At 43.6% G+C, this 24505-nt stretch overlaps 3 protein-coding genes across 3 annotated transcripts in view; all 3 read right to left on the bottom strand.

Annotated features, from left to right (window-relative positions):
• The window catches only part of LOC138615940 (ras and Rab interactor 2-like), a 459963-nt gene that overhangs the window by 359030 nt on the left and 76428 nt on the right, over window positions 1-24505 (bottom strand). The gene's annotated exons all lie outside the window — the stretch shown is intronic.
• On the bottom strand, window positions 13622-17332 carry zfp36l2 (zinc finger protein 36, C3H type-like 2). The gene is made up of 2 exons (XM_069689816.1): window positions 16999-17332; window positions 13622-16775 (listed from the first exon to the last, which is right to left on the bottom strand). Exons 1-2 carry the CDS (start codon window positions 17086-17088, stop codon window positions 15612-15614), a joined length of 1254 nt encoding a protein of 417 aa, XP_069545917.1. The 5' UTR covers window positions 17089-17332; the 3' UTR covers window positions 13622-15611.
• Window positions 19984-24505, bottom strand: part of thada (THADA armadillo repeat containing) — a 111899-nt gene continuing 107377 nt past the window's right edge. Inside the window, exons 37-38 of the mRNA XM_069689818.1 lie at window positions 21696-21874; window positions 19984-20590 (exon numbers count right to left, since the gene is read on the bottom strand). Coding sequence (XP_069545919.1) covers window positions 20276-20590; window positions 21696-21874 — 494 coding nt within the window. The 3' untranslated portion in view covers window positions 19984-20275. The remainder of the gene's footprint in view (window positions 20591-21695; window positions 21875-24505) is intronic.

Below are 24505 nucleotides of genomic sequence, written 5' to 3' on the forward strand. Positions count from 1 at the left end.
GCTTTCTGCTCTCATGGCATAATTTTTCAGCAGGCAGCTGTTAGCAAAAATGAAAGAAAAAAAAAGCCTTGAAATACCAGTTGACTCAAGCTGCTCAAAACTAAAAGCTGCAGTCTGCTAACAACAGCCAGCTGTAAAGACTGCTGTTATTTCCATCTCCAAAAAACAGTCTCTCGTGTCTGTCTGTCCAAAATCAACAACACACTGTATCCAACATACCTAATAATAACAACGTTTGAGTGTTAAACTTCTTGATATTATTCATCATAAACTGCATATATATTGCGCTAGAGTGGAGAGCCTGACGGGTGTAGCGGCAGCAACTGCTTTAGATACCCGTGTGAGTGGTGGGTTCAGTAGAATATATATATATATTTTTAACTCATAATAAATTGCTTACATTTTAAATTTTAATCACATAACTGAAAGAGGAAAACAGTTATCATTGTTCCGCTCTCATCTGGTTTTTCTGATGAGACGCTTGTGACTCTGTGCCGGCTTCTCTTTCAGCAAATGAGGTTAAAGGAATTTCCAAAACAGTCTCTCTTGGAAATGAATGTTGTATAAGGTCTGGCCCTGGGTAAATACCTCAAGTATTGCCCTTTAGTGACACACGCACAGGAATGAGAAAGGCAGATTGTGATTTAGGTCAAGCAGTCTAAACGCTTCGGGCCTAATGACTCACCATCTGTCATTACACTCATTATTGCCATCAGTTATCTTTACAACAAGCAGAATTTGTCACTGTCACACCGTATCTGAACTCACTAATCAGGTGGCACTGGTTTCTGGTTAGACTTGAATTCAATTTTCAGAACTTCTTTTCTTTTCTTTTCTTGTGACCTGTAGGCCTACTGAGAAACTGGGCTTGTTATTGTTACAGTTCAGCCTCTGACATGAAGGTAGATGTGGCATATCTCTGTGTCATTTGACTGAAAAAGCACAATTTATGAATGAACGAACAACACTGATTCCAAAATAGAATAAAAACTTTATTCACTTTCTTTTGTTATAAGATGTGTTTTTTTACTCATTCATGATCCTCATTTTTTCGTCCACTTTCCTTTTGCTTTTGGACTCGCGGTGATTTGAGGCCATTCTGACTGTGTGTTTATAAGGTGACTCAACTATTTAAATAAGAGATTATTTAGGTTAGTTCCACTAGCTACAGTAACAACAGAGATATGTGGGTGTGTGTGTTAGTGGGTCGCTGCATGAGTCCAAACCAAATAAAGCTGACAGTGAATGTGTCCTGGAGTGGTTATGACTCATCTTTAAAATACCAATCTCTGTATTATTAGGGTGAAATGTACCAGTGAGCAATACGACTGTTGCTGGGTCAAATTCACCGGAAACAACCAACGGTGTCTGCAGAGCGCTCACCCCCCGGCTCACCCCCCCCCCCAAAAAAAAAAAAAAAAAAAAAACCTGCTCAAACTTCTAAATGGCTGCACACAAGCACAAGTTTCAGATTGATCATTCAAATAAACAAGAGTTTGTTTATAAAATGAAATCTATCTTTATTTACAGTAAACATAGGTGTGTGTGTGTGTGTGTGTGTGTGTGTGTGTGTGTGTGTGTGTGTGTGTGTGTGTGTGTGTGTGTGTGTGTGTGTGTGTGTGTGTGTGTGCGCGCGCGCGTGTGTGTATGCATAGTCCCAGATGCAAAACACACACAGACATAGATGCACTACGGAGTGTGTTTTCTCACTCCCCAATGGTGTTTGAGTAAGCAAGTACACACATATACAGGCTTTGCTCAGTTTGCGTGTGTGTTGCAGAGAGCTCTCCCTCTCCAGTGTATGAATGAACGTCCTGAAAGTGCTAGATAAAGGTGGTCTGTGCTGCAGCTCTGCTCCAATGACCGTTAAAGGAGGCATTGATGGGAGGACCGGCCCGGCTGCTGTAGCTCCAGGACCTGCGTTCCCCCGGCAGCAGCAGCAGGCTGAGGATGGCCGGACAGGGTGGTGCAGGACGGTGGAAGCAGGTCTGAGATCTGTTCAGTGAAACTTCGAACAGTCTCCACCATGCTGTTTGACTCTCTTCCAAGACAAACTGTAGCTTAAGGCCTTTATCATGTCAAGTGATACATGTTGCACATTCCCAAACACATTTTCAATTTGTACAAAGTTAACATTAGCTGGTTTGATAAATGTCTGTGGCTCGGGGCATTATCCAATGCAGCAGTACCTTAAAGGTTGCATACCGTGTAAATATTTTGGGGGGAATTTTAACAGATGTATGTGCTGCAAACATTCTGTGAAGATGTCGACAAATGCACAGCCTGTATTGAGCAACTGTGCCGTTTGGACTTCCATAAGTTTGTGATGTCACATACTCAAGTTTGTGTCATTTGTCTGTTGTCAGCATGGCCCACTGTCCAACCTTTTATGCCGAAGAAAACACAGAGCTGTCAGTTCATTGCAGAGCTACAAAGCCAAAAGACTGAAGAATTGCATTATTCTAAAAAGGGTTAGCCAATCAGAAGAGAGGGTCATTGATATCAATGCACCTTTAAGACAGATGGAAAACAGCCCATTCTTGGTTGAGTTCCACTCCTCTAAAGAGAGATTTAAAACTATAAAGAGATGGTTTTTGACACTTAAAACCAAAACAAATATCTTCTTATGGATGCAAATAAAATACAAGAAAAATAAAAAATATGGAACCTTTAAAGTGTAATGCCCTTAAGTGTCAATGCCACATTGACTACCTAAATAATGTCAACGTTTGTCTAGAAATTCATTAATTTTCAAGCGACATTAAGGTTTCAATCACTAAATATAGTCAGTGTCATGAATGCTCTTGTAGTCATTTTGGAAATGATTGCTCTGTGAATAAGATCTGAAAGTCTGCAGAAGGCTTTGTCTGCCTGAAATTAAGACCCTCCAAGGATACTGTCACATTATTTTTCTCCATTTAAGGCTTGTACTTTATTTGCACAATACAGCTATATGTGTTGGGCAACCTGCGTCTCCTGTCAGCGAGTGTTTGCTTCAATCCAAGGTAGCGAGAGTTAAAAGCAACACCCTGCACTCCTTATTTGGAAGGTCCTGACTTCAAATGGAAAACAGGGCGGCAATTAAAATTTGCAACTTTAATCCAGCTCCAATGCAAACCAGGTGCGGTTATCTAAACATAACTGAACCATGCAAGCATAACTTGTTTGATTCATTAAAGATAGACTCCAGTCTGTTTGCCTAATTAGTTTGGTTCATCTGAGGAGGTAAGAAAACTGACAACTGCAAATGGTTCCAAGCCGACCTTCATCTGCGGTCTGAACGTGAATAGACCAGTCACACAGTAGTCGGAGATCTTAGATTTTACACATAAATTTAAAAGTGAAACTACCTGTAAATCTATCTGCTGTTTGCGAGCTGCTCGGAAAGTAATCTTAATAATTGATCTGTAAGCGAGAGGAAAAAAATTGGTAACCGTGGTAACATTTATGAGGGAGGGCATGCAACTAATTTGCAGCTGACTGTAAGGCATTACTGCAGAACATGAATGTACACAATAAAGCATCACTGGAGTTTAATTTTCCCACGTGGGTCCTGACGATGCAGGATGACATCACAAGTACAGTCCACTCCAGAGTCTGTGTGACTTGAAACTGTACTGAAGAACAGTTTTAGATGAACACTAACACAGACTCACCTACAGATCAGTGGCAGCAGCATCTGTTCACAACAACAAATGTAATCCTCATGCTGAATCACACAACATGATTTGACTTAACCGAGTTTGTCTTTTCATCATCACGTGAATACAATGAAAGTTTGTAGCCAAAAGAAGACGAGATGTGTGGTCATGTGGAGAAATGAAACGGGACAATCTAATGAGCTCAGTGGAAAAAAACTGGGTCGCATAAGAAAGAGAAAAAGAAACATCATTAGTGAGCACACAAACACTCATTTCCTCTGGCTGGCCAGCAGATTGTATCAACATATGGCTTTTGTTTGAAAGCCGCAGATATGAAATATGGACGTGAGTAAGAGCACTGTAAGTAGACCGAGAAGTACAAACCAACACCCCTCCTGCTCAGTTACAACACACACACACACACACACACACACACACACACACACACACACACACACACACACACACACACACACACACACACACACACACACATACACACACAGTGATACAAATGGGCTTACCAGCACCACATCCGGGACTAGGTGACCCTTAGCACCTTTTAACTTTGTGCCAGATGCAGGGCACCCCGAGCTCTCTACCTTGTTTTCATCATTTTATATGTACTAACCAGCATTCATAATGTAGCCACACTGACTTGAATGGTGCACAAGACGCAGAAATCCCAATCCCAATAACCAACATCTGTAGTTTTACGAAGCTTAAACACTGAGAAGATACGATTTTTCCAGGAGACATGTACACTGGATTAAAAGTCATTATCAGATCTACTGATATCTACCCCAAATGTCATGGGAATCCATCCAGTAACTGAGATGTTTAAGTCTGGGCCAGATGCAGCGGACTGGCAAACCCACATTGCGTGATGAATCTCAGACGAAAGACTTCGGTCCATTTATTTCATTTCATGTTCTCTGATTAAACAGAAATAATAGAAGACATAACCATACATCAGGCACTAATTAGCAAGGAAATGGCAAAATAAAAAATTGGCATACAATGACACCAACAAACTTTGTAGTCAAGAATGCATCATAAAAGTATTCGATTTCACATGAATATTATTGTAATAAGAAACACGAGCTGAATGTGACCAGGCTAATCGTAAAAAACCCCCCAAAAAACAGCTGTTTGGTTGTAGCTTGTCAGGGCACAGGTATTCATGTGTGATGCTGGCCTTGAAGTGTGGACACGAGGCATGAAAGGCCTCCCTTATACCGCATGTCTTTATGATATGTTGTATAGTGCGGTATGGATATGGCCATCATAGAGCGATAGCAGGCCTTCTGTCTTGCTGCATGACAATCTGAGCCTAGGTAACGACCGAGTGGCCGGGCTCATTCACAATACCAAGCTACACCCATCCCACACAGCCACTCACTCAGTATAGTTATGCTATTTGTACAGTATAAACATTTTGGATGATTATATGTAATTACCCGGTGCAGCAGGGACATCCACGGACGCACTCACTCAAACCTGCACAGACTGACCTCAGGGATTCTCCTCCATGCTGAAAAGTGTTTACTGAGTAATAAGGCAGTAATGAAAGAAGTCAGGGACATGCTCCCTGCCAAGATCCTCTCCAAATAAACACCCCCCATTAAATATTTTCATGTCAATCTCCCCACTTATTGCCATACTCCATAATTTTACTCCCCTTCTCTCTGGCTCGGCGCTCTCTCAAACCACAGCGCCGACCGTGAGGCTTCATTCATCCCCAGCGAGCTCTCATGTGTGGCTCTCTCTGTCTTCAACGCTATTGGTCAGAAAATGTAACATGAAATGTCAACACACACACACACACACACACACACACTCCCAGCATTCACTTTTTCACCAGGCCCTTCCCTCTCTCGCCTCAGATATTTCCTCGTCGCCCTCCGAGCTCAGCTGCCGATCACGTGTCGCGAGCCCACGCCTCATCTAAGTAAAGCCCCTTACTGAACTCGATAGGACATGTTACATTTTACAGCTGCGTCTCTCAAACATCGGGGCCGAAGACTTTCACGGCCGCCCTTCGTCTCTTCCTGTGAGTTTTTACATCGCCGTGACGTCGGGCCGCAAGAGCTGAGTGAGTGACACATGAAGCACAGAGATGGTGAATGTTAGTTTTAGGTTTGTCTGTTACGTACGTGGGTTCCCAAACTGGTTGTTAATCTGTTTTCCAAGCTGCTAGCTGACAAAGCAAAGTTAAACGTTTATAAGTCCATCCATCTCTTCAACTTCAGTGAGACTCGGCTGTGTTTTAAAAGAAAAAAATGATATTTTATTTCTTTTACCACTGAAAGTGCAACTCATAAGCAACAACACACTTCATTCAGCATATCTTCAGGTTTAGCAGCTACAGTCTTATTTGATTTGATATGAGCAGTAGGGAATGGCTTCATATGTTAGCCATAAAGGCAAACTTTTAAATGACAGATATTGTTGATGTAGGGTTTTATTTGTTTGTTTTTCTCTGCTCTACTCTACTTACTATTACATTATGTTTTGCATGCCAGAGCAAAAAAAAAAGTAAACTTTTTACTGGAAAAAGACTAAATACAAAGAAAAATAAACCCATAGCAACTAAACACATTTTTCTCAGGTGTTGGTGGAGACCAAAACAGAGCTTAAAAAGGCACAGTGAAATATTGGACAATAAACTGCTCCAAAATGATGACAAACCTTCCCTGACAGGAGCTGATATGTTCATGTTAGGTTGGACACCAAAACAAAGCTGAAAGGGCAGTGATTAGTGGAAAACTTTGATTCATCAGCTAGCCAGAAATGCTAATGAACAGTAGCTTAACATGCTCTAAACATCCAGCCAGAAGTCGGGTGTAGTGATGCATATACACTGATAAATTTATACACTACACTTCTACATGTTTTGATTCAGTGATGACTAGGCTAATTCTGTCTATTTTCACCTTTGAGCAGAGCAGGTGCATTTCATCTTTTCACCACTAACAGTGTGATGTCAAACCTTCTCTAAGCTCTCAAAAACCTGATGACTTTCCTGGTGGGATGTTCCCACTTCAACAGGTGTTCAGGTGGATTTTATCACTCCGGCATTGGAACTATTCCATTTCCTAGTTTGCCCACGAACACCTGATAAGACTGCTGCCTTTCATCTCAGACATTTGTTCCCTCCTTTCAGCCTTGAAGCAAACCTTCTCCATCTTTTATCTTCATCCTGAACAGGTTCACGGGGGAGCCTACCCCAGCTCGCTTTGGGCAAAGGCAGGGTACACCCTGGCCAACAGATCACAGAGCCAACAGATAGATAGACGGAAACAAAGACCATTCACACCTAAGGGCAATTTTTGTAGAATCACCAATTAACCTGAGATGCCTGTTTTTTTGGTTGGTGGGAGGAAGCCGGAGTACCCGGAGAGAACCCACGCAGGCACAGAGAACATGCAAACTCCCACACAGCAAGGCCCAGGACCGGAATCAAACCCAGAACCTTTTCCCTGTGAGGCGACAATGCTAACCACTGCACCACTGTGCTGCCCAAAACTTCCCTCAATTCAGTGCAAAAGCGTCCTTAAAGACCAACACAGGCAAAAAAAAAAGAAAAAAGAAATCGTATTAACCTCTGCACTTAACAAGAAAAAAAACAACAACAACAGACAAGCGAGAGGGAGACAAACTCCCACAAGGAGAGGTTGGAGAGTGTGTGTGTGTGTGTGTGTGTGTGTGTGTGTGTGTGTGTGTGTGTGTGTGTGTGTGTGTGTGTGTGTGTGTGTGTGTGTGTGTGTGTGTGTGTGTGTGTGTGTGTGTGTGTGTGTGTGTGTGTGTGTGTGTGTGTGTGTTGATCGGTGGTGGAGGAAAAGGAAACACTCAGATTCACAATGTGGCAATACTGCAATATAAGGGAAGTGAGGTTGAAGCCACAACACCACTGGCTACTCATTCAGTAGAATTACCATATTTATACTGTAATGGTCAGTTTTGGCTATAGTTGCCAATATTCAAAATCCAAATGAACATACTTTAAGTAGCACCCTGTAGCAGAAGAGTGCTTCACACAGGAAGCTTCAAACATCAGCTGAGTGCAAAGAAACATCAAATAGTCATTCAGTAATAAACAGTGAGCACAAAAAGAGGGGTAACAAAGAAATACAGAATGCGTAACAGTCGAGTAAAGTTAATAGATATGGATACACTAACTTTAAAGACAAGCGTGCAAATTTTGTGCAAATAGACCTTTTTAGCAAACATATTAGAAAAATATTAAGGATGTTGTAGAGTAAATTGATGTATACAGTAAATGAGCCACAAATTACCAATGTCTTTTAATTTGTTAAATGTCATTAGCTCTATAATACTGCAATTGAAAATCTGGGGAAAAAAATTTAAAAAATCTATTTGTGTGTTAGCTCAGGAGGTTCGTGCCCATGTCAACGGATAACTATGTTTTTCATGCATGGATGGGAAGGTTTTCTGCCCCGTATGGAGCGGTTATCGTATATTGTACCTTTATCTTAGTTTCTGTAGCAGATTAAAGGGCAGCCAAGAATACTCTGACCTCTGAAATAAAGCAGCCAAAGATCAAAATTAGAGCCAGGCCAGCTTAGCATGTCTGTGTGCCTCATTAACTGCTTGCCACAGTGAAACATCCGCCCACGCGGCTCAGCCCAGCCTACACGACCCTGGAAACATCTTTATACGGAGCTGCTGCCTAAAAACGGCCCTTAACGGTATTTACACCCTCTGCATTATTTACGTTGGGGACGGAGTAAAGAAAACATGTTTTATGAGAATGTTCCACCCGCAAAGAAGTGATGTCAGCGCCCCAGCGCTCGTATGCAGGGTGAGGCGAGGTAAACAAACACTTCTCCTCTGTCTCGGTCATCTGCTGAGAAGGTAGAGCGAGGAGCGACCGCCTCGCCCTGAAACTGTTGATTCACAGATGCAGCTCAGAGCCCGGGGCCTGAACAAGAGCCAGGGGCTAGTGTTAGTAAACTGTGGAGAGACCAAAGGGAAGTACCTCATCCGACACACACACACACACACACACACACACACACACACACACACACACACACACACACACACACACACACACACACACACACACACACACAGCACGAGGACCGAGAGAAGCGTCTCTTCTGCATCGCTCACGCACGCGCTCGCTGTGGAGCCACAAGCATTAGCAGTAAACACTCGGGGCCCCTCACAGGACGCTCTGTAAATATTTACAGCTCAGCATGCGTTGAAGGCAGAGGAACACGGCGGACCAGGCAGCGCCGGCGATCTCACATCTCCATCACCGTTGCCTCTGACCATCACAAATCCACTGGACAAACAGCATCACCTTCTTCGGCATCTTGCTCTGCAGCAGCGGGGGAGATCACCTCAGCTGAGTGTGGAGCTGGAGACTACTTCCTGAAAACAAAATGAAAAACGTGATTTTGAAAGTGAATGCTAATACAAACTGTGACCTCCTGTTATTGAGGTGAATGTATATCAGAAACGTTTACATCAGGAAAACTATTGTATGTCCAATAAACTATTAATTGTGTCACTTTAAAGCTGTTGGGGCTGGACATTATGTTACATAGCCCCATGTTATTATTTGAATGACACCCGCCTGATAAGACTTTCCACCAAGAATGTTATCATAAAAGCTTCTGCTATGATTTTCATGTATTAAATTCTGTAAAAGTGTATATATGCAGGGAAGTACCAGTGTTTTGTGAACTGTTGTTTTGAAGCTTCAAGTGGCCATTTCGCTATTTTAGTTTTTGGAGCAAGAAGTGACCATACCTGGACGAGCTGGGGAAGTGGATCTAACTGGGAATCATAGGACCCCCCAATATGGTAAAACCTAACTGCATCGCAGACACGTCAATCAAACCAGACATGCCCACAAACATACCTCTTTTTGAGGCCTAATATGTAAATAATTAAGGAATTGCAGTCAGAAGGATCATCAGAACACTGATCAGAAGGAGTGAATTTGATTGAATTGGTATTTCATGAGAGAAGTTGAATGGGAGTCTATAGAGCCAGACGCTTTTTTAAATCAACCTAGTGGCTGTCAGTAGTATTGCACTTAACGACACTTCCGCATTGGCTTAACGTTTCAGAACTGACAGCAACATCCATTTCTATCTATTCTAGTTTTACAACCCATGAGTGCTTTGATCTGAAAAATAAAACTGGGTGTTTTGTTGCTTATGAGTTAAACTTCTCATGTGTCAGAAAAGTTACATAGTTGTACTTCAAGTTACAGGTAAGACCCCTACTGCCTCTGGATCCAGACTACTGAAGGAATGAATCCCATTAGACTGCAGTGCTCGGTCTTGTCTCTCTTGGCAGCTTTCATGAAGACGGACCTCGATACTGCATTTATATCACCTTAGGCTGCAACCAACTGAACAACTTAGCTTCTAGGTGAGAATCCCTCTGTGCTTCTGGACAGCTTCTTGATCCTGTTATGCCAGTTGGGTGAGGTTTCAGCCGCACAAAGACACATGCACACATTGTTTCACTGTGAGGCCAGAATAAGGTCACATTAAGTTAACAATCACGGGTAAGATTACAGAGGAGATTTTCAAGTTTTGGTTTATGACACTGGTGTGACTCAATGTTCTGGAGCCAGCAGGGATCTGTGAGGGGTTCTTCTTGATGGAAGGAGAAATTATTTACTTTCACTTTTGTAATAATTAGCAATTATAGCTCATTGAATATGAGAAGATCTGGATTAAATCTACTTTTCTTAACTAAATCAACAGACACAAGAGCTGCAGGGAAAACCTGATCAAATGGGAGGTTCCCCCCCCCCCCCCCCCCCCCCCCCCCCCACACACACACACACACACACACACACACACACACACACACACACACACACACACACACACACACACACACACACACACACACACACACACACACACACACACACACACACACACACACACACACACACACACACACACACACACACACACACACACACACACACACACACACACACACACACACACACACACACACACACACACACACACACACACACACACACACACACACACACACACACACACACACACACACACACACACACACACACACACACACACACACACACACACACACACACACACACACACACACACACACACACACACACACACACACACACACACACACACACACACACACACACACACACACACACACACACACACACACACACACACACACACACACACACACACACACACACACACACACACACACACACACACACACACACACACACACACACACACACACACACACACACACACACACACACACACACACACACACACACACACACACACACACACACACACACACACACACACACACACACACACACGGCCTCATCAGAGTCTAATTTGGGTTTTTGTGGCATAAAAATGATTAACAACCTCCTCTGTCTGCTTTGTATTTGGCAAACTTCCACCCATCTGGCACCCATATACCCTAGTCTCAAAAGTTATATGCTATTACCACTTGACCCCGGGGTCTGGGCTAAAGCATGCCAAAACAATACCAGGACGAGCAGCGCGCTTCCCGGCGCAGCAGTGGAACACAAATAGTAACTTCTAGAAGCCGTCGGCCGCCACTACAGAGGAGAGGGGAAACTGAAGGAGGAGGAAAAACAGCAGGACGAAGAAGAGGTGGAAATGGGTGGTGGCCAGGAAGCGGGACTCTTCCTGCCCTAATCACAAGTCAGAGAGTGTTTCCTTTCATTGTAGGAGCTCCAGGCCCCATTAACCAGCAAGACTTGCGCGCGCGCACACACACACACACACACACACACACACACACACACACACACACACACACACACACACACACACACACACACACACACACACACACACACCGACACACACCACATACACATCCTTTATAGGAAAAGTTAATCTTTCACAGACATAACATATAGGAACGTTAATACATTCAACCAAGCTTTATACGTTGGTTTGTTGATTGACACACACATTCGTGTTCCCACAAACACACACACTGAGTCACAGGTACGCGGATCCTGCTTGGCAGGGCTGCGGCGCATTGTGCAGCCCTTTGGCTCTGCTCTGATAAACACTTCATTATGAAATCCTGAGGACACAGTAAATATTTGCTGAGGCTCTTATCAGCCTGCCTTATCTTGGCGTGAACTCCAGGCACCACATGACTCCCGGGCCTTTTATTTTCTTAATGCCTTTGCTCCTGCCGATAACTTTGCAGAATAGCCCTGTAGAAAAAAACGGCCCGTCTTTGAAATGCTCCTGGAAAATTGTGGCACACACAACATTTCAACTTCACAACAACAGCAGCTTCACAACGAAATGTGGGCCAAAGCATTTTAAGCTGATCTCGACGTGACCAAATGCGACGGTGCAGTCACGGGGCAGTGGATGTTGGATCCACCGCTATCCCTGTTTTACCCACTCAGGTGACTGATAGTAGAGACACATTTACAGCTGCAGAGTTAATGAGTTATGAGCTGCTGGCTGGTGATGATGCATCCATCTGTGACCTGAGTGAAAGGTGATATCACACAATAACACAATACGAGCTCAGTGAGAAGGATTCAACATTTAGGGACATTCAGATGTGACTGATTTCTGTTGGAGTGTTATAACTTCAGATAGAATCCTACAGAACAGTCATATTAGTGCTCATCGTTCACTCCTTCATTTACTTATGTACTGTACTTGCACTTTACAGCCATTTTCTGCTCCTCTGTTACAGTTCAGAAGGAAATATTGTACTTTTTAATATTTTACAGCTGCAGTTACTTTTTTGATCAAGATTTAACATACAGTTACATTACAACAACATGTTACCCCTTTACTTAAAAAATGCAGATGAGGTACCTCTTATTGATCTCAGATGGCTATGATGTTCCATGTCTAAACTTCTGATGGTTTCTGTTTAAGGTCCAGTTATTTCACTCAGAAAAGTAAAAGAACCATTTCCTTCCTACTCTCATTCATCACAGCATGACCCCTCAGATTGAACAAGTGACCCTCTGGAGGGCCTCGAATCCTAGTTTGGGAACCACTGGACTAAATTTACAGTAACTTCTTACAATATAAATAAGTTAAAACAGACTTGACCTGAAGCAGCTACAGTAAAATTGTGCCCACACATTGATGCATCAGTCTTGCATTGATGCTGTTTATGTTACGTTACATACTATCATGTAGTTGAACTGTTTAACTATTGTGTTGTTAATGTATACTTGTAAAAAAAAAAAAAAAAAAAAAAAGTTGAGGTAAAAAGTAATACTTTTATTTCAAATTCACAGGGGAATAATACATCACAAAAATCATCATGATTCTTCAGTTATCAAAAAATTATCAAATCATATCGTCATGGCGAGGATCCATCTCGAGCCACCGACACGTTCGGCTGACGTTCCTGTGGCTCCACATTCCTAAACATTTCCCACTCTACAAGTCCAGACCTCATTCCTCTCACCGTGCAGTCTGCTCACCGCCATGTGCTCGGAGCAGAACTCCTAACATTATGCAACACTGCATACACTTTATTTAGGCCTGTGGGTTTCTGTGTTACTTCTGTGTTTTGGTAACAAGCTGTCAGAAGCAGGTTTTCCTGTGACAGAGCACACCTACCGGTCGGACAGAGGATGGAGACGAGGAGTAATGGGTTTTTCTGAAAACTAGATGGTTGGTGCTTTTATTGTATGCTGTGGACAAGAAACCCCACCTCAACCCTCCACACCCCGGAATATACCAGGCCAAGTAGTGCCTGAGGGGCAGCTGGGGCTCTGCTCCCCTCCCTCCCCCCCAGATTTCTTCTTCCCCTCCAGGAGGAAGACTACTCACTGTGGCATCTCGTGTTTACGAGAGCAACACAAACAACACGGCAGCTCACGGTTTTGATGTTTACATCACATCTGCTGCACGTCCACACAAGAAATGACACCCGGAAACGTTTTCAAAATGATTTTTATTGGGAGAACTACAAAAAAAAAAATGTACAGTACAAAGTTAACAGTCTCACACTCAATTTGTAGTGAACTGACTCCCCGAAAAAAATATTACAACTCTCGTTGTCTTTTTGTCCGTTTTTTTTTTTTTGTTACATTCAAAAAGCTTTACTTCTGATAAAGTAGTCAAAAGTACATAGTGCGCATTCCCCTGTACCTACTATGTACAAACCAAACGTGTCCTTCCACTTCCCTCCAGCAAAACTCTCAAAGACTAGATCTCAATATTAAAAAACAAAAAGAGCAAAAGGATATCAAGAGGAATGGGGATCTCGAGAAAGGTTATGGTTGTTGTTGTCAGAGTGTCTGAGTGGTAACAACCTTAAAAAATAAAAAGTTTCAGAATCCAACACTACATTCAGTTCGACCTGTGTATAAAAAGATGCCATGTAGGAAAAATACTTTATTTGGTTAATTTTAAGGCATGTCAAGATGGTGAACCCCATAGGCACTACACAATAATACTGGGGCACAAGGGATTGCTACATTCTTTAGCACGTGGGTGGAATCACAGTGTGATCTCGTGCAAACAGAGGAAAAAAAATTAAAAAAACAAAAATACTTTTTGGTTAATTTATTGACTTGGGTTCTTTGTCACTGACATCTGATCTAGATCAACAAAAAGAAGTAAGGTTTGGACGGTCTGTACAACCACATTGTTTATACATTCTACAGAAACATCTAAATAGGGATCCTCCTCCAAAAAAAAATAAAAATAAAATAAAAGCCTTCTACACCACTGACACAACCTCAGGAGCAAACAGCAATCACGCAAACTTTTTTTTTAATAAACGTAAACAAGGAAACAAAATTAATGAAATAAATATCACATACGTTCTCTTAAATTAAGATTTTTTTTTTTTTTACTCATTTACAATAAAAATAACCGAGTGAAGTTACAAAAAAGGAGAAAAAAACAAAATATATATATTACTGTGAAAAGAACATACACTCCACTTTATGCAGATTAATAATGGCGATCATAATTTAAACATAAAAGAATATAGATCTATTGCTTCATCATACTTGATAAATACAGTATGGACACAAATTACCAATGTAGCCTATACTTTTTTTCACAAGATAATAAATAAGTTAAATAGTCCATAGCCAGTTATGCACCGCTATGTAAATCACTCAAAAACAGCTAAAAAAATATATATTCAACCATCAGCAGTGATTTCCCCAAACAAACCCAACTCAAGAGTGCTTTTTAACCAAGCAACGAACTAGACTAACCAAACAAACCACTGGGTGGCGCTGGGAGAAGACAGATCTGGAATGGAAGTTGAAGCTTTCGGAGAGGAAAGAAAGGAAGAAAAAAAAAAACTCACTTTGATAAAGAAAAAAACAACAAAAACGTTACTTTAAGTCAAGGCATATTCTTGGCAGGATGGGAGGAAATCTGAAACCGCTTACAGTCTCTTCTTGTCAAGTCATGTTACACACATCTAATCCCAGGAAAAGTGTGGCTTGCCTGATAGAGCAAAAAAAAAAAAAAAAAAGGAAAAGGGAGAGGGGCTGCCATGAGCCCTTGGGCAAGGCACTGATGGAATGCCTTCTGTTTGCTATCTAAGTTTTAATACAGCTATATTACATACAAGGAAAACAAAATACTACACTAATGCCAGGTCAAGGACACTTTAAACTGTGAAGCTTTATTGATCCCAGTGGGTGAACCTCTCTGCTCCTGCCCCCGTCCAGGGAGGTCAGAGCAGGGTCAGTCCCTCTGGAGCTGGTAAGGGATTCAATGTCTTGCTCAAAGGCACTTCAGCAGGGTGGATGCTGCTGAAACAGGGTGGTGGGCCAGGAGGGGTGAGGGGGGCTTCACCTTGGATCCTCTGCTTGAAGGACAGTCTACCTCTCTCACTGACACCCCTTCCCCTCTCTCGCCTTAACCGTCCATAATCCATAAGAAAAAAGATACACGATTAGTCATCTGAAATCGACAGCCTGCTGAAGATTGGCAAACGTCTTCCAGCGTCCAGACTTGGGGACTCGGAGCCGCTAAGGCTCCCGGAAGAGCTGAGGGACCCGCTCGCATAGCTCTCCCGGTCAGAGAGCGAGTCTGGCGGGCTGGGAGGAGGCTCGAACACCGGCGACTCGCTGAGGCGGCGCAGCGCCTGCAAGTGGCTCATGCTGTAGGTCGGAGGGGAGGACGGGCACACGCTGCTCTGCATGTTCCCGTAGTAGGCACCGGTGGAGTGGTTGTTGGCGTAGCCGCTGGGGGTGTGCACAGCCAGGGGGGCCAGTAAGGCTTTCAAGTCCTGTCCGGGGAAAGAGAAGGCACTGTTGATGCAGGACAGGGAGTTGGGGGACAGGACGTCATCGTAGAAGCTGGAGGTGGAGGTGCAGGAAGAGGCTGTGGTGGGAGGCGGCGGGGTCCGGGACGTAGGGCTATCGAGCAGGGGAGACTCGAGTCCGTGATGGGTGGAGAAGCCGGAGAAGCTGAGGCTGTGGTGAAGCTTTGGTCTGTCCCTCTGGCCGTAGCCGCAGAGCTCACGAGCCGACCTGGGCTCCCCCGCCTGCACGTTTGCGTTGGCGGGCGGAGCGGGTCGACGCTCGTCGGCGTTGTGAATAAAGTGACACCGGGGACCGTAAGGGCAGAAACCGATGGTGTGGAAGGTGCGGCACGGCTCCGTTTTGTACTTAGGGTGGCGGGACAAGCTCCTCAACTCGTGGTAGCCGTGAGCGAACTGACATTTCTCCCCGTACTTGCACGACCCGTTCTCCTCGAAGGGGCGGCACAGCTCGGTCTTGTAGCGGGTGGAGTTAATCTGAGAGCCAGGCTTCTGCTGCAGCACGCCCCGGTCTCCGTTGTCGCTGTAAGCGCGGTCGCGGAACTTGTTCTCCTTGTTCATGAGGGCCGTGGCGCTGCTGTTGCTGCTCGGTGTGTTTTCCTTCAGACTGCCGTAGGAGCCCATCGAGTATTTGTTGCCGTTGTTCATCGCCTCCACGTTGCTGGTCGAGTTTCTGCGGAAAAATCCCGGCGCGAAGGTGCCGCCGGAGCCCGGAGTCGTGACCGGAGCCCCCACTGCTTTCTTGTCCAGCATGCTGTTGATGTGGAGGGCGTTCATGTTCATGGTTTTATCTTGCTGTAGGACAGAAAAGACACAAGTTAGCAACGCACTTCACGCTTTAACTACGGTGCTATTTTGACCACATGTCGTGTTTAAGATAACTTTATCTGCCTGCAACAAGTTGCAGCCTGAACGCATGCTCACTCTCCGCTGCAGTGAACACGCCGATTCAGCCACGCGGCGTTTAACAAGAGTGCAAAATGTACAAAACTCCTTATAAGCAGACACAAAAAATTACCTTGTAAAGCAAGTCCATGTCGTAGAAAGCAGACAAGACGGTCGCTGACATCTCTTTTCCCCAAGTGTGCTGCCGCACTCCCTCTTTCATGGAGGACCGAGCAGGTTCCTTGTATGCGACGAGCGGTAGTTTGTGCCACGACTGGTTTTGGTTGTGGAAAAGTTTTGAAAAGTTGCTTTTAAAAAAAAAAGAAGTTTATGTGCAGTTTTTAAGTCCGTAGAAGAAGGAAGAAGAAAAAAAAAATGGGGGGGATAGGTTTGTATTGTGTGGTTTTATTTCCTCCCCTCGAGAAGCGCTGAGCCAGAGTGCTTCACTGTGAGCTCGAGCCTTTTCGCATGGGTATAAATGGCTGGCGGCGGCCGGGGAGGGGCGAGCTCGAGTCGGTGCAAACTTTTGCGAGGAGCCGCCTCCTTCCCCTCCTCTCCGAAAAAAAACCCCTTCCATTCACCGGTTGGCCGCCTATTCTTCAACACCACGCCTTGAAATCCAACCTCGGCCGCCCCCCACCATCTCTCCCCCTCCAAACTCTCTTTTTTTTTTTTTTCTTTTAATCACAACCAATTTTTGTGGAAGTTGGTTTTGCTTTTTTGGTTGACTCTCGCTGTGAAAGAATGCAGCAAGCATCAAGGGGGGGAAATCTATGAATGCGAGCCAGTCTCCTGCACATCCACACATTCACACCTGGGTCCTCCAGTGAAGGAGGGAGGGGGGTGCAGGTGCTTTTAAAACCCCCTGACTGTATTTAAATGACGGGATATAGTTGCTCAAAAAGCCCCCTCCTGAAGTCCCAGCATAGCCCTGGGGTTTGAACCAGCGACCTTCCAGCAACACGGCCACCCCTCCAGTCTCTGGACCACCACACTTGGAAGCTGACATGTATTTGTAATGGATGGAAACTCTGCCTCTCCCTCCCTCCCCTCTCTCTCTCCCTGTGGATGGGGTGAGACCACAAGTATGAGCTGAGAGGAGTCCAGGCAGAGTGCAGCACAATTTTTAGACTCCACTGGTTGCATAATCAACTTCCACAGAGTAACAGCAGCCTATTCCAGTCTACACATGGAAAAATAGGCACTTACGGGCCTGCTGCGCTCACATGACCTACTTTTTTTGTCCAATCTAAACTTTAAACTTTCACCTTCGTGTTAGAAATCAGTCCCTCCTAAATCACAACATGCACAGTCACTGTAACACCACATGGATTTGCTTGGGGTCAATCTGTTTTTAAAAAAAATTTTTTTTAAAAAAAGGACTCCTCTGAGTTTCTTCTATAACTTGCTTTTCCCAACCGTCAGAGCCCAGACTGCAGGAATGTGCTTTTCATGTAGAAGAGCAGAGCAACACTGCCCCCTTGAGAGCACAATGTGAACTGACAGGGGAAAGACTTGAGGCGCCACCTGCTGAGCAGAGATGGAGAAAGATTTAAAGGTACATTTAAAGGTGCATTCAGGACAATTTGGCTGTAATAATACATTTTACTGAACTTTTTTGTGATGAAAATGTCTTTTTTGTCTCATTTCTATCCACATAGAGATTAAACTAAAGCCCCAGACACACAAAAACACATCCATTTTCAAGGATCTCAACCAAACCTGCCTCCTTAATAACAAAAGCCACCCGGTCGCCACAGTCCCTCCTTTTATAAAGTCAAAAGAGTGCAGTGCGGTTGCAATAAGCTGCCCCCGTCTCAGCGTGATGTGACCTTCCCAAGGATGGCAAAGCGTTCACATGAAAATGTCAAACTCCTCTCAGTCTGCTCCTGGAGTTATGTCAAGTTTGAAAAACCGCAGTGGAAAGATTGCAGAGTTGGCAGCAGAAGACGAGACTTTATATCAAGGGCCCTCTGAAAGGCACATATTTTAGTCAGAGAGGGTATGAAAAAAAAAGCAGCGCAACACATATCACCAGAAATTGCCGGTTTGTGCAACACTGGTAACCATTAAGTCGTTTCCATATATTATCATAATTGGAAGAGTGGTTATGAGAGTTTTCTTTCTGTGACATGATTCAATATGCTGCTAAGTGCTGGATGGTTTGAGGAGAGATGGAAAGGAGGGAAAGGAGGGAAAGTTTGAAAAAAAAAAAAAAAAGAAAGAAAGAGGGAAAATAGCAACAAGCGAAAAACAAGTGACATAAGAGGCTGGAATCTACTACTACCAACCCTAAAATTAGGCTGAGGGCTGCCCCAGGACTATTTTGCAAAGTTGTGATAAATAGTTTTAATGTGAAGGACAGACACAGCGAGGGCTACTGAGAAATCCCTCGAACATGTCCTCGTCCACAGAAACCGCGCTCCCCATCACACGGCTCTGTTTTTATTGGGGGATGTTGGGCTGTTCCAAAACATTACGTCAGTTTTACTGTAACAGGGAACATGGCTACCAGGGAGAGAGAAGGGTCCAGCTGTATGAGAGGGCAGCATGAATCCACACACGCACACACACACAAACCCACCCGGAGGACAGTAGTCTATTGTGCCTGCCCTCCTAATTACATAACCAGGGAAACTAGAGGGAAGCATAAAAACACAGTCCAATGGGAAGAATCCTGCAGTAAATTAAATATCACAGGAAAATAACACCTCGTATAAGCATACAGTACGAGCTGGAGCGTTCACTGAAATACAACTTTGGTGACGTGTCAGCGCAGACACTCGGCTCACTGCACAATCACACCACTGAAGCCGGTGTGTTTCGAAGCTCGAGGCGGCGAGGCCATTTCTGTTCCGACCTTAAATCCCTGGTGGACGCGGAGAAAGCGGAGTGCTCAATGCTGACACTGTTGAAGTTTGTTGTGTGACACATTCCCGGCTGATAAGAGAACAGTGCATCGAGTGTTTACGCACAAGCTCATGGTGACTTGTCATGGCATCACAACTGCTCACCACTATATACACACACTATTAATATTAATATTATTATTGTTTTGTTTTTCATCTCTCCTGCTTCTCTATAATATTTTGACCATTAAAGAAGCGAGTCATTCAATTCAATCTCTTTCATTTATGAAAAAAAAGAACATTGAAATACAAAAAGCAGTAATTAAGGAGCCATAATCATACAAATGAAAACACTTCCTGCAAGAAGGAAGTACAAAATAAAAGCACCTTATTGTCCTCCATTCCCTTGCCTTGATAATTAAGACTTGTGCACAAAGCCGGTCTGTGGCCTCCCTGTGTTGGTTCACAAAAGTTAATTTATCCGATTACTTTAATGAAATATTTGTAAACATTACTTTTCCTCGTTAAAATAAGAAATTGGTGTGATTAAAACCAACTCCTCTACCTCAGCCTGTCCAGCACCTCCAGTGCCAGAGTGGCCCTCTGGAGGCGCAGCGTCAGCCGGGCGTGCTCCATGGTGCAGGAGAACTGAGGCAGGACTGGGAGGGAGTCCAGGGCCTGCTGGGAGCTGAGGGCCTTGGCTCGGGCCCGGGTGTGGATTTGGTGGACCTGGTCCACCTGGTCTGGTCCCGCTGCTCCCGGGTCCTGGGTCTGCTCAATGAGGTAGCATAGGTGTCGGTGAAGCAGATTCACCCACTGGACTGGCTCCGCCCACAGGTTCAAATCCCCCTTCTCAAACAGGAAGTCCTCTTCATCCTGGGCACAAAAAAATGGGAGTCACTTTCCTGGATGTGGATTTAAAAGAGCATTTAAAAAAAAAAAAAATTATTATTTCAGAGTTGACTGTCTGCTACCCGGCAAATCTAAGTCCAACCTTCATGTTAATTTGAGCTCTTTTATCACAGATTCTGGAGGGAAATATCAGGCTTTTTGGCCCCTAGATGCTCCATTTTGGTCAGCAGCTGGTCACTGTGTGTGTGTGTGTGTGTGTGTGTGTGTGTGTGTGTGTGTGTGTGTGTGTGTGTGTGTGTGTGTGTGTGTGTGTGTGTGTGTGTGTGTGTTAGGGTTCTGGGCAGGTAGCATTTTGTATTATTTTGTTTCTGAAAACACCTGGCTGAATCTGAAAACCAAAACAATGAGCTCAAAAGCACTAAAATGCTCAGTGGAACTGAGGGAAACTGCAAAATTAGGTGATAATTATCTGTGTTTGTCACTGTGAGTGGCAGGTTTCATGTCAGAAACAATCATTTGACTCATGGTTGGTATAAAAATACAGAGTGGTGCAGCTTTAATAACACAAAAACACGAAGAACAATAGAAGCAGCAGTTCACAGATCCTTTGCTCAGAGCTGCGTTCTACAATGACTCTCAGAAAACATCAGCAACTAAACAGACGGCTAAACAAAGTGGGGGTGGAGTGCAGAAACCTTGGTGTCTCAAAGCACTCTGCTATTTTGACTACATGAGTGAGCAGAAGAAAACAAGAGCTGAAAGCTGTGTGTCCATGTTAAACCAACACAAATCACATGTTTAATATGGAGTTAACCGCTTGTTTAAATAAAAGTCGGTAAAAACCTCCTTATATCGCATTATCATTGATGGTTTTCCAGCTGGACAGTTCACGACTGAGTCCTGTGTGGCCACAGAATCAAACCTTGACCGTCATCAGTTTTCCTGGTTAGAAATCATCCGTGTAGTCTACCGCTCTGCGAACATCTCGCTCTGTTCCCGTGTGCTGTTCAAGGTGTTCTTGTTCCGCAGTGTAACAATCCAAACTGTCAATATGTGTCTGCTTCGAGGTCACTACGACAAATTAATGGAAATCTTCTGACAAAATAAGAGTTACATGTCAGAGACTCACCAGACTGGAAGCTTTGCGTTCTGACACCGCGTCATCGTTGCCCTCCTCGTCTCCCAGCAGCCACTCTATCAGAGCGAGGCCGCCCGCTCCCACCTGCCCCCACAGCCCGAAGAGCCGACACAGGAGCTCCACGCCCGAGTCCAGGGCTGCCGGAGGACACACGGAGACACCCACCATATCTGAGGACAGAGGAGAACATACATTCATACTAAAAAAAATCTGCAGTATTTTACATATAAAATGTGGAAAAAATTATTTACAGAATGCAGCTCATTAGGAGGTCAGAGGTCAAGGTTACAACTGAGGTAGTAAAAGCTGCAACACTGTAAGATATCAAAGGTCAAAGACAAAGGTTTTGTGTTTATATTGATTTATTAAATCCAACCAAACTATTAAAACCTTCAAAATGTATTAGTGAGCATAGTAATGCATAAGTAATGAACTATAGTCGTAATAATATTATGATGATGCTGTGATGTATTTAACCTGATAAGTCAGTCCTTTGTAAAAATGATTTGGTAGTTTTATAGACGCATACATGGAGAAAAACATGGCTTTCACAGGTTGACATTATTAATGCTGTTTAGAAGGAGTGAAATGTTTAGTGGTTAATAATTTAATCATTATTATTTGATCATTTTGTGGTGTTGGTGTGATGTTTAGTTATTTGAGGTCTACAGTATGAATTTTTTTTTCAAATGCAGTTTAAAATCTTCTCAGTTCACATCATTAACTCATTCAGTCTTAATGGCTCATTTTGTCAGGAAGCTCAGTTAGCTTAAAAAAAAAAACACTTGCAGGTGGCGGGTGTAAATATTGAGCACTCATAACTGATCTGTATGTATGAATTTAGTGTTTTATTTGATACTGATTACTTCTAGACACATTAGCAGATATGTTACAATGTAATTAGACAAATTCTACATTTATAAAGAGTTGCTGCACGTCCCTCTTTATCTCCTTTCAGTTTAAACTGGTCAGATATTGGCAGTCTAATGTTTCTGAGTTGAAACAGTTACACTTGTTACACAGTTACCTGATGTAAACATTTCATGATAACTAGTCTGTATGTAACAATTTCCTGTTTTGATTTAGTGGACATGTGACAGTGTAACTCGACAGCCTAAATCTGAATTTAGGCTACATTCACATGAATGTTTTCATTTTCAAATGTCGTTTAAAACTGAAAATGATCTCTGTCCAAACCAACAACGTTTCACTGCATTTGGTGACCCATCGGCATCAGTAACCTTCAGTGTTGCTTAATTTTAAGGAATCAGGAGTGAGAAAATCAGGAGAGGTCACAGAATCTGCTGGGTCATAAAAAACAATGCAACACTGGCACTATGTCGGGTTGATGGAAACAATAATGATCACAAGTCACTCCTGCAAACTGCAGCAGGATTATAACAAAGAATTTAACTCCACATAACAATTTGAATTTACAAAGTGCTGGTTCAACTGGCTCCTATGGTTCTTTTGCCTTTTTCAGCACTCTTCACTTCTAGAGTGACTGTCGTAGTTGTAGTCGGTGGAATAGTTGATTTTCTTCGTGCTTAAATCAAAATCTGGTTGGTGCATAATGCTTTTGGGAAAAACATACAACAGGGAGGGAAATAAGTCAAATAACCACACACAAGTGAAATATCCACACCCAGTCTGTCGGTCCAGTCAATGAGTTTACATGCAAGTCACAGTGTTTACTGCCTGCCTGCAGCAATCTGAATTCTTAAAAATCATGAAACAGGGACACCCGGTTTCTTCTGTCGGGATAAGAGATTAAAAAACACGGTAAACACAGCTGGATACTCCCATGTACAGCCTATTCTTCCTCCAGAGAGCATGTGAATGACATTGGCGCAGGAGGATCGTGTGCGGTCGTGACATGAGAGGAAAAACCATTACGGTGCTGCGTCCTTGAATCCCAAAGAATTAAATTAGAAATAAATCAGTTTCCACAGCTGAACAGTGGACTGTTTGTAAATCTGAGGCGCATTCACACTACTAGGAAAAAAAAATCTTCCAACATGTCGCTGTACCCACAAGTCAAAAAATAAAAAAATCTTCAGGCTGCAGGATTATCAAATCAAACATGAAATAAATATTCCAGGTTGGTTCAGGTGGTGGTGAAGGAGGAGGAGGCGGAGGAGGGGGAGGGGGGTGTGAGATGGCTGCAAAAAAACATGTTTTCTACCAGATTTCCTCCAAAAAGCTTATTTCTACTGTTGGTTGTGGAGTTGTAGCATTTGAATGACGCCAACACTGTGTTCCAAACTTAGTAGTGTGTGTGTGTGTGTGTGTGTGTGTGTGTGTGTGTGTGTGTGTGTGTGTGTGTGTGTGTGTGTGTGTGTGTGTGTGTGTGTGTGTGTGTGTGTGTGTGTGTGTGTGTCTTCTCTGGGCTTGGACGGCCTTCTGGGAAACAGAACTATAACTCATATAACCAACCACCATCAGGGTGTGTATGAGAGGATTCAAAAATATTCTGCAGCGCGTGCGCGCACACACACACACACGCACGCACGCACACACACACACACACACACACACAAAGTGCAAGCGATGCTCCAAACGTTCGGTTTCTTGCTTCATGAACAGATGGATGGACTTCTTAGACGTGTGAAATCGGAGTCATTTAGTGCATCCCGCTTTTTGTAGTGTTCAACAACTAGTCATCTGTTACCATGTTGAGAGGCCTGTCGGGATCCCATCCTCTCCCGCTGCTGCATTAGACGCTGGAGGAAGCGTGAGTGCAAGAACACACGCTTCAAACACAACGTATGACTTCATTTAACGACTCCAGTTGTCCATGC

Source organism: Brachyistius frenatus, unplaced genomic scaffold (genome assembly GCF_029030835.1).
Source record: "Brachyistius frenatus isolate BFR_SWC_R1_liver_20210118 unplaced genomic scaffold, ASM2903083v1 Contig_8, whole genome shotgun sequence".
NCBI lineage: Eukaryota > Metazoa > Chordata > Actinopteri > Embiotocidae > Brachyistius > Brachyistius frenatus.

Excerpts from the sequence above, each read along its gene's own strand:
- zfp36l2 (XM_069689816.1), bottom strand. The coding sequence starts at position 17,088 with ATGAAAGAGGGAGTGCGGCAGCACACTTGGGGAAAAGAGATGTCAGCG. Across the intron at positions 16,776-16,998 it reads ACATGGACTTGCTTTACAAG|CAAGATAAAACCATGAACAT; the intron begins GTAATTTTTTGT and ends TCTGTCCTACAG.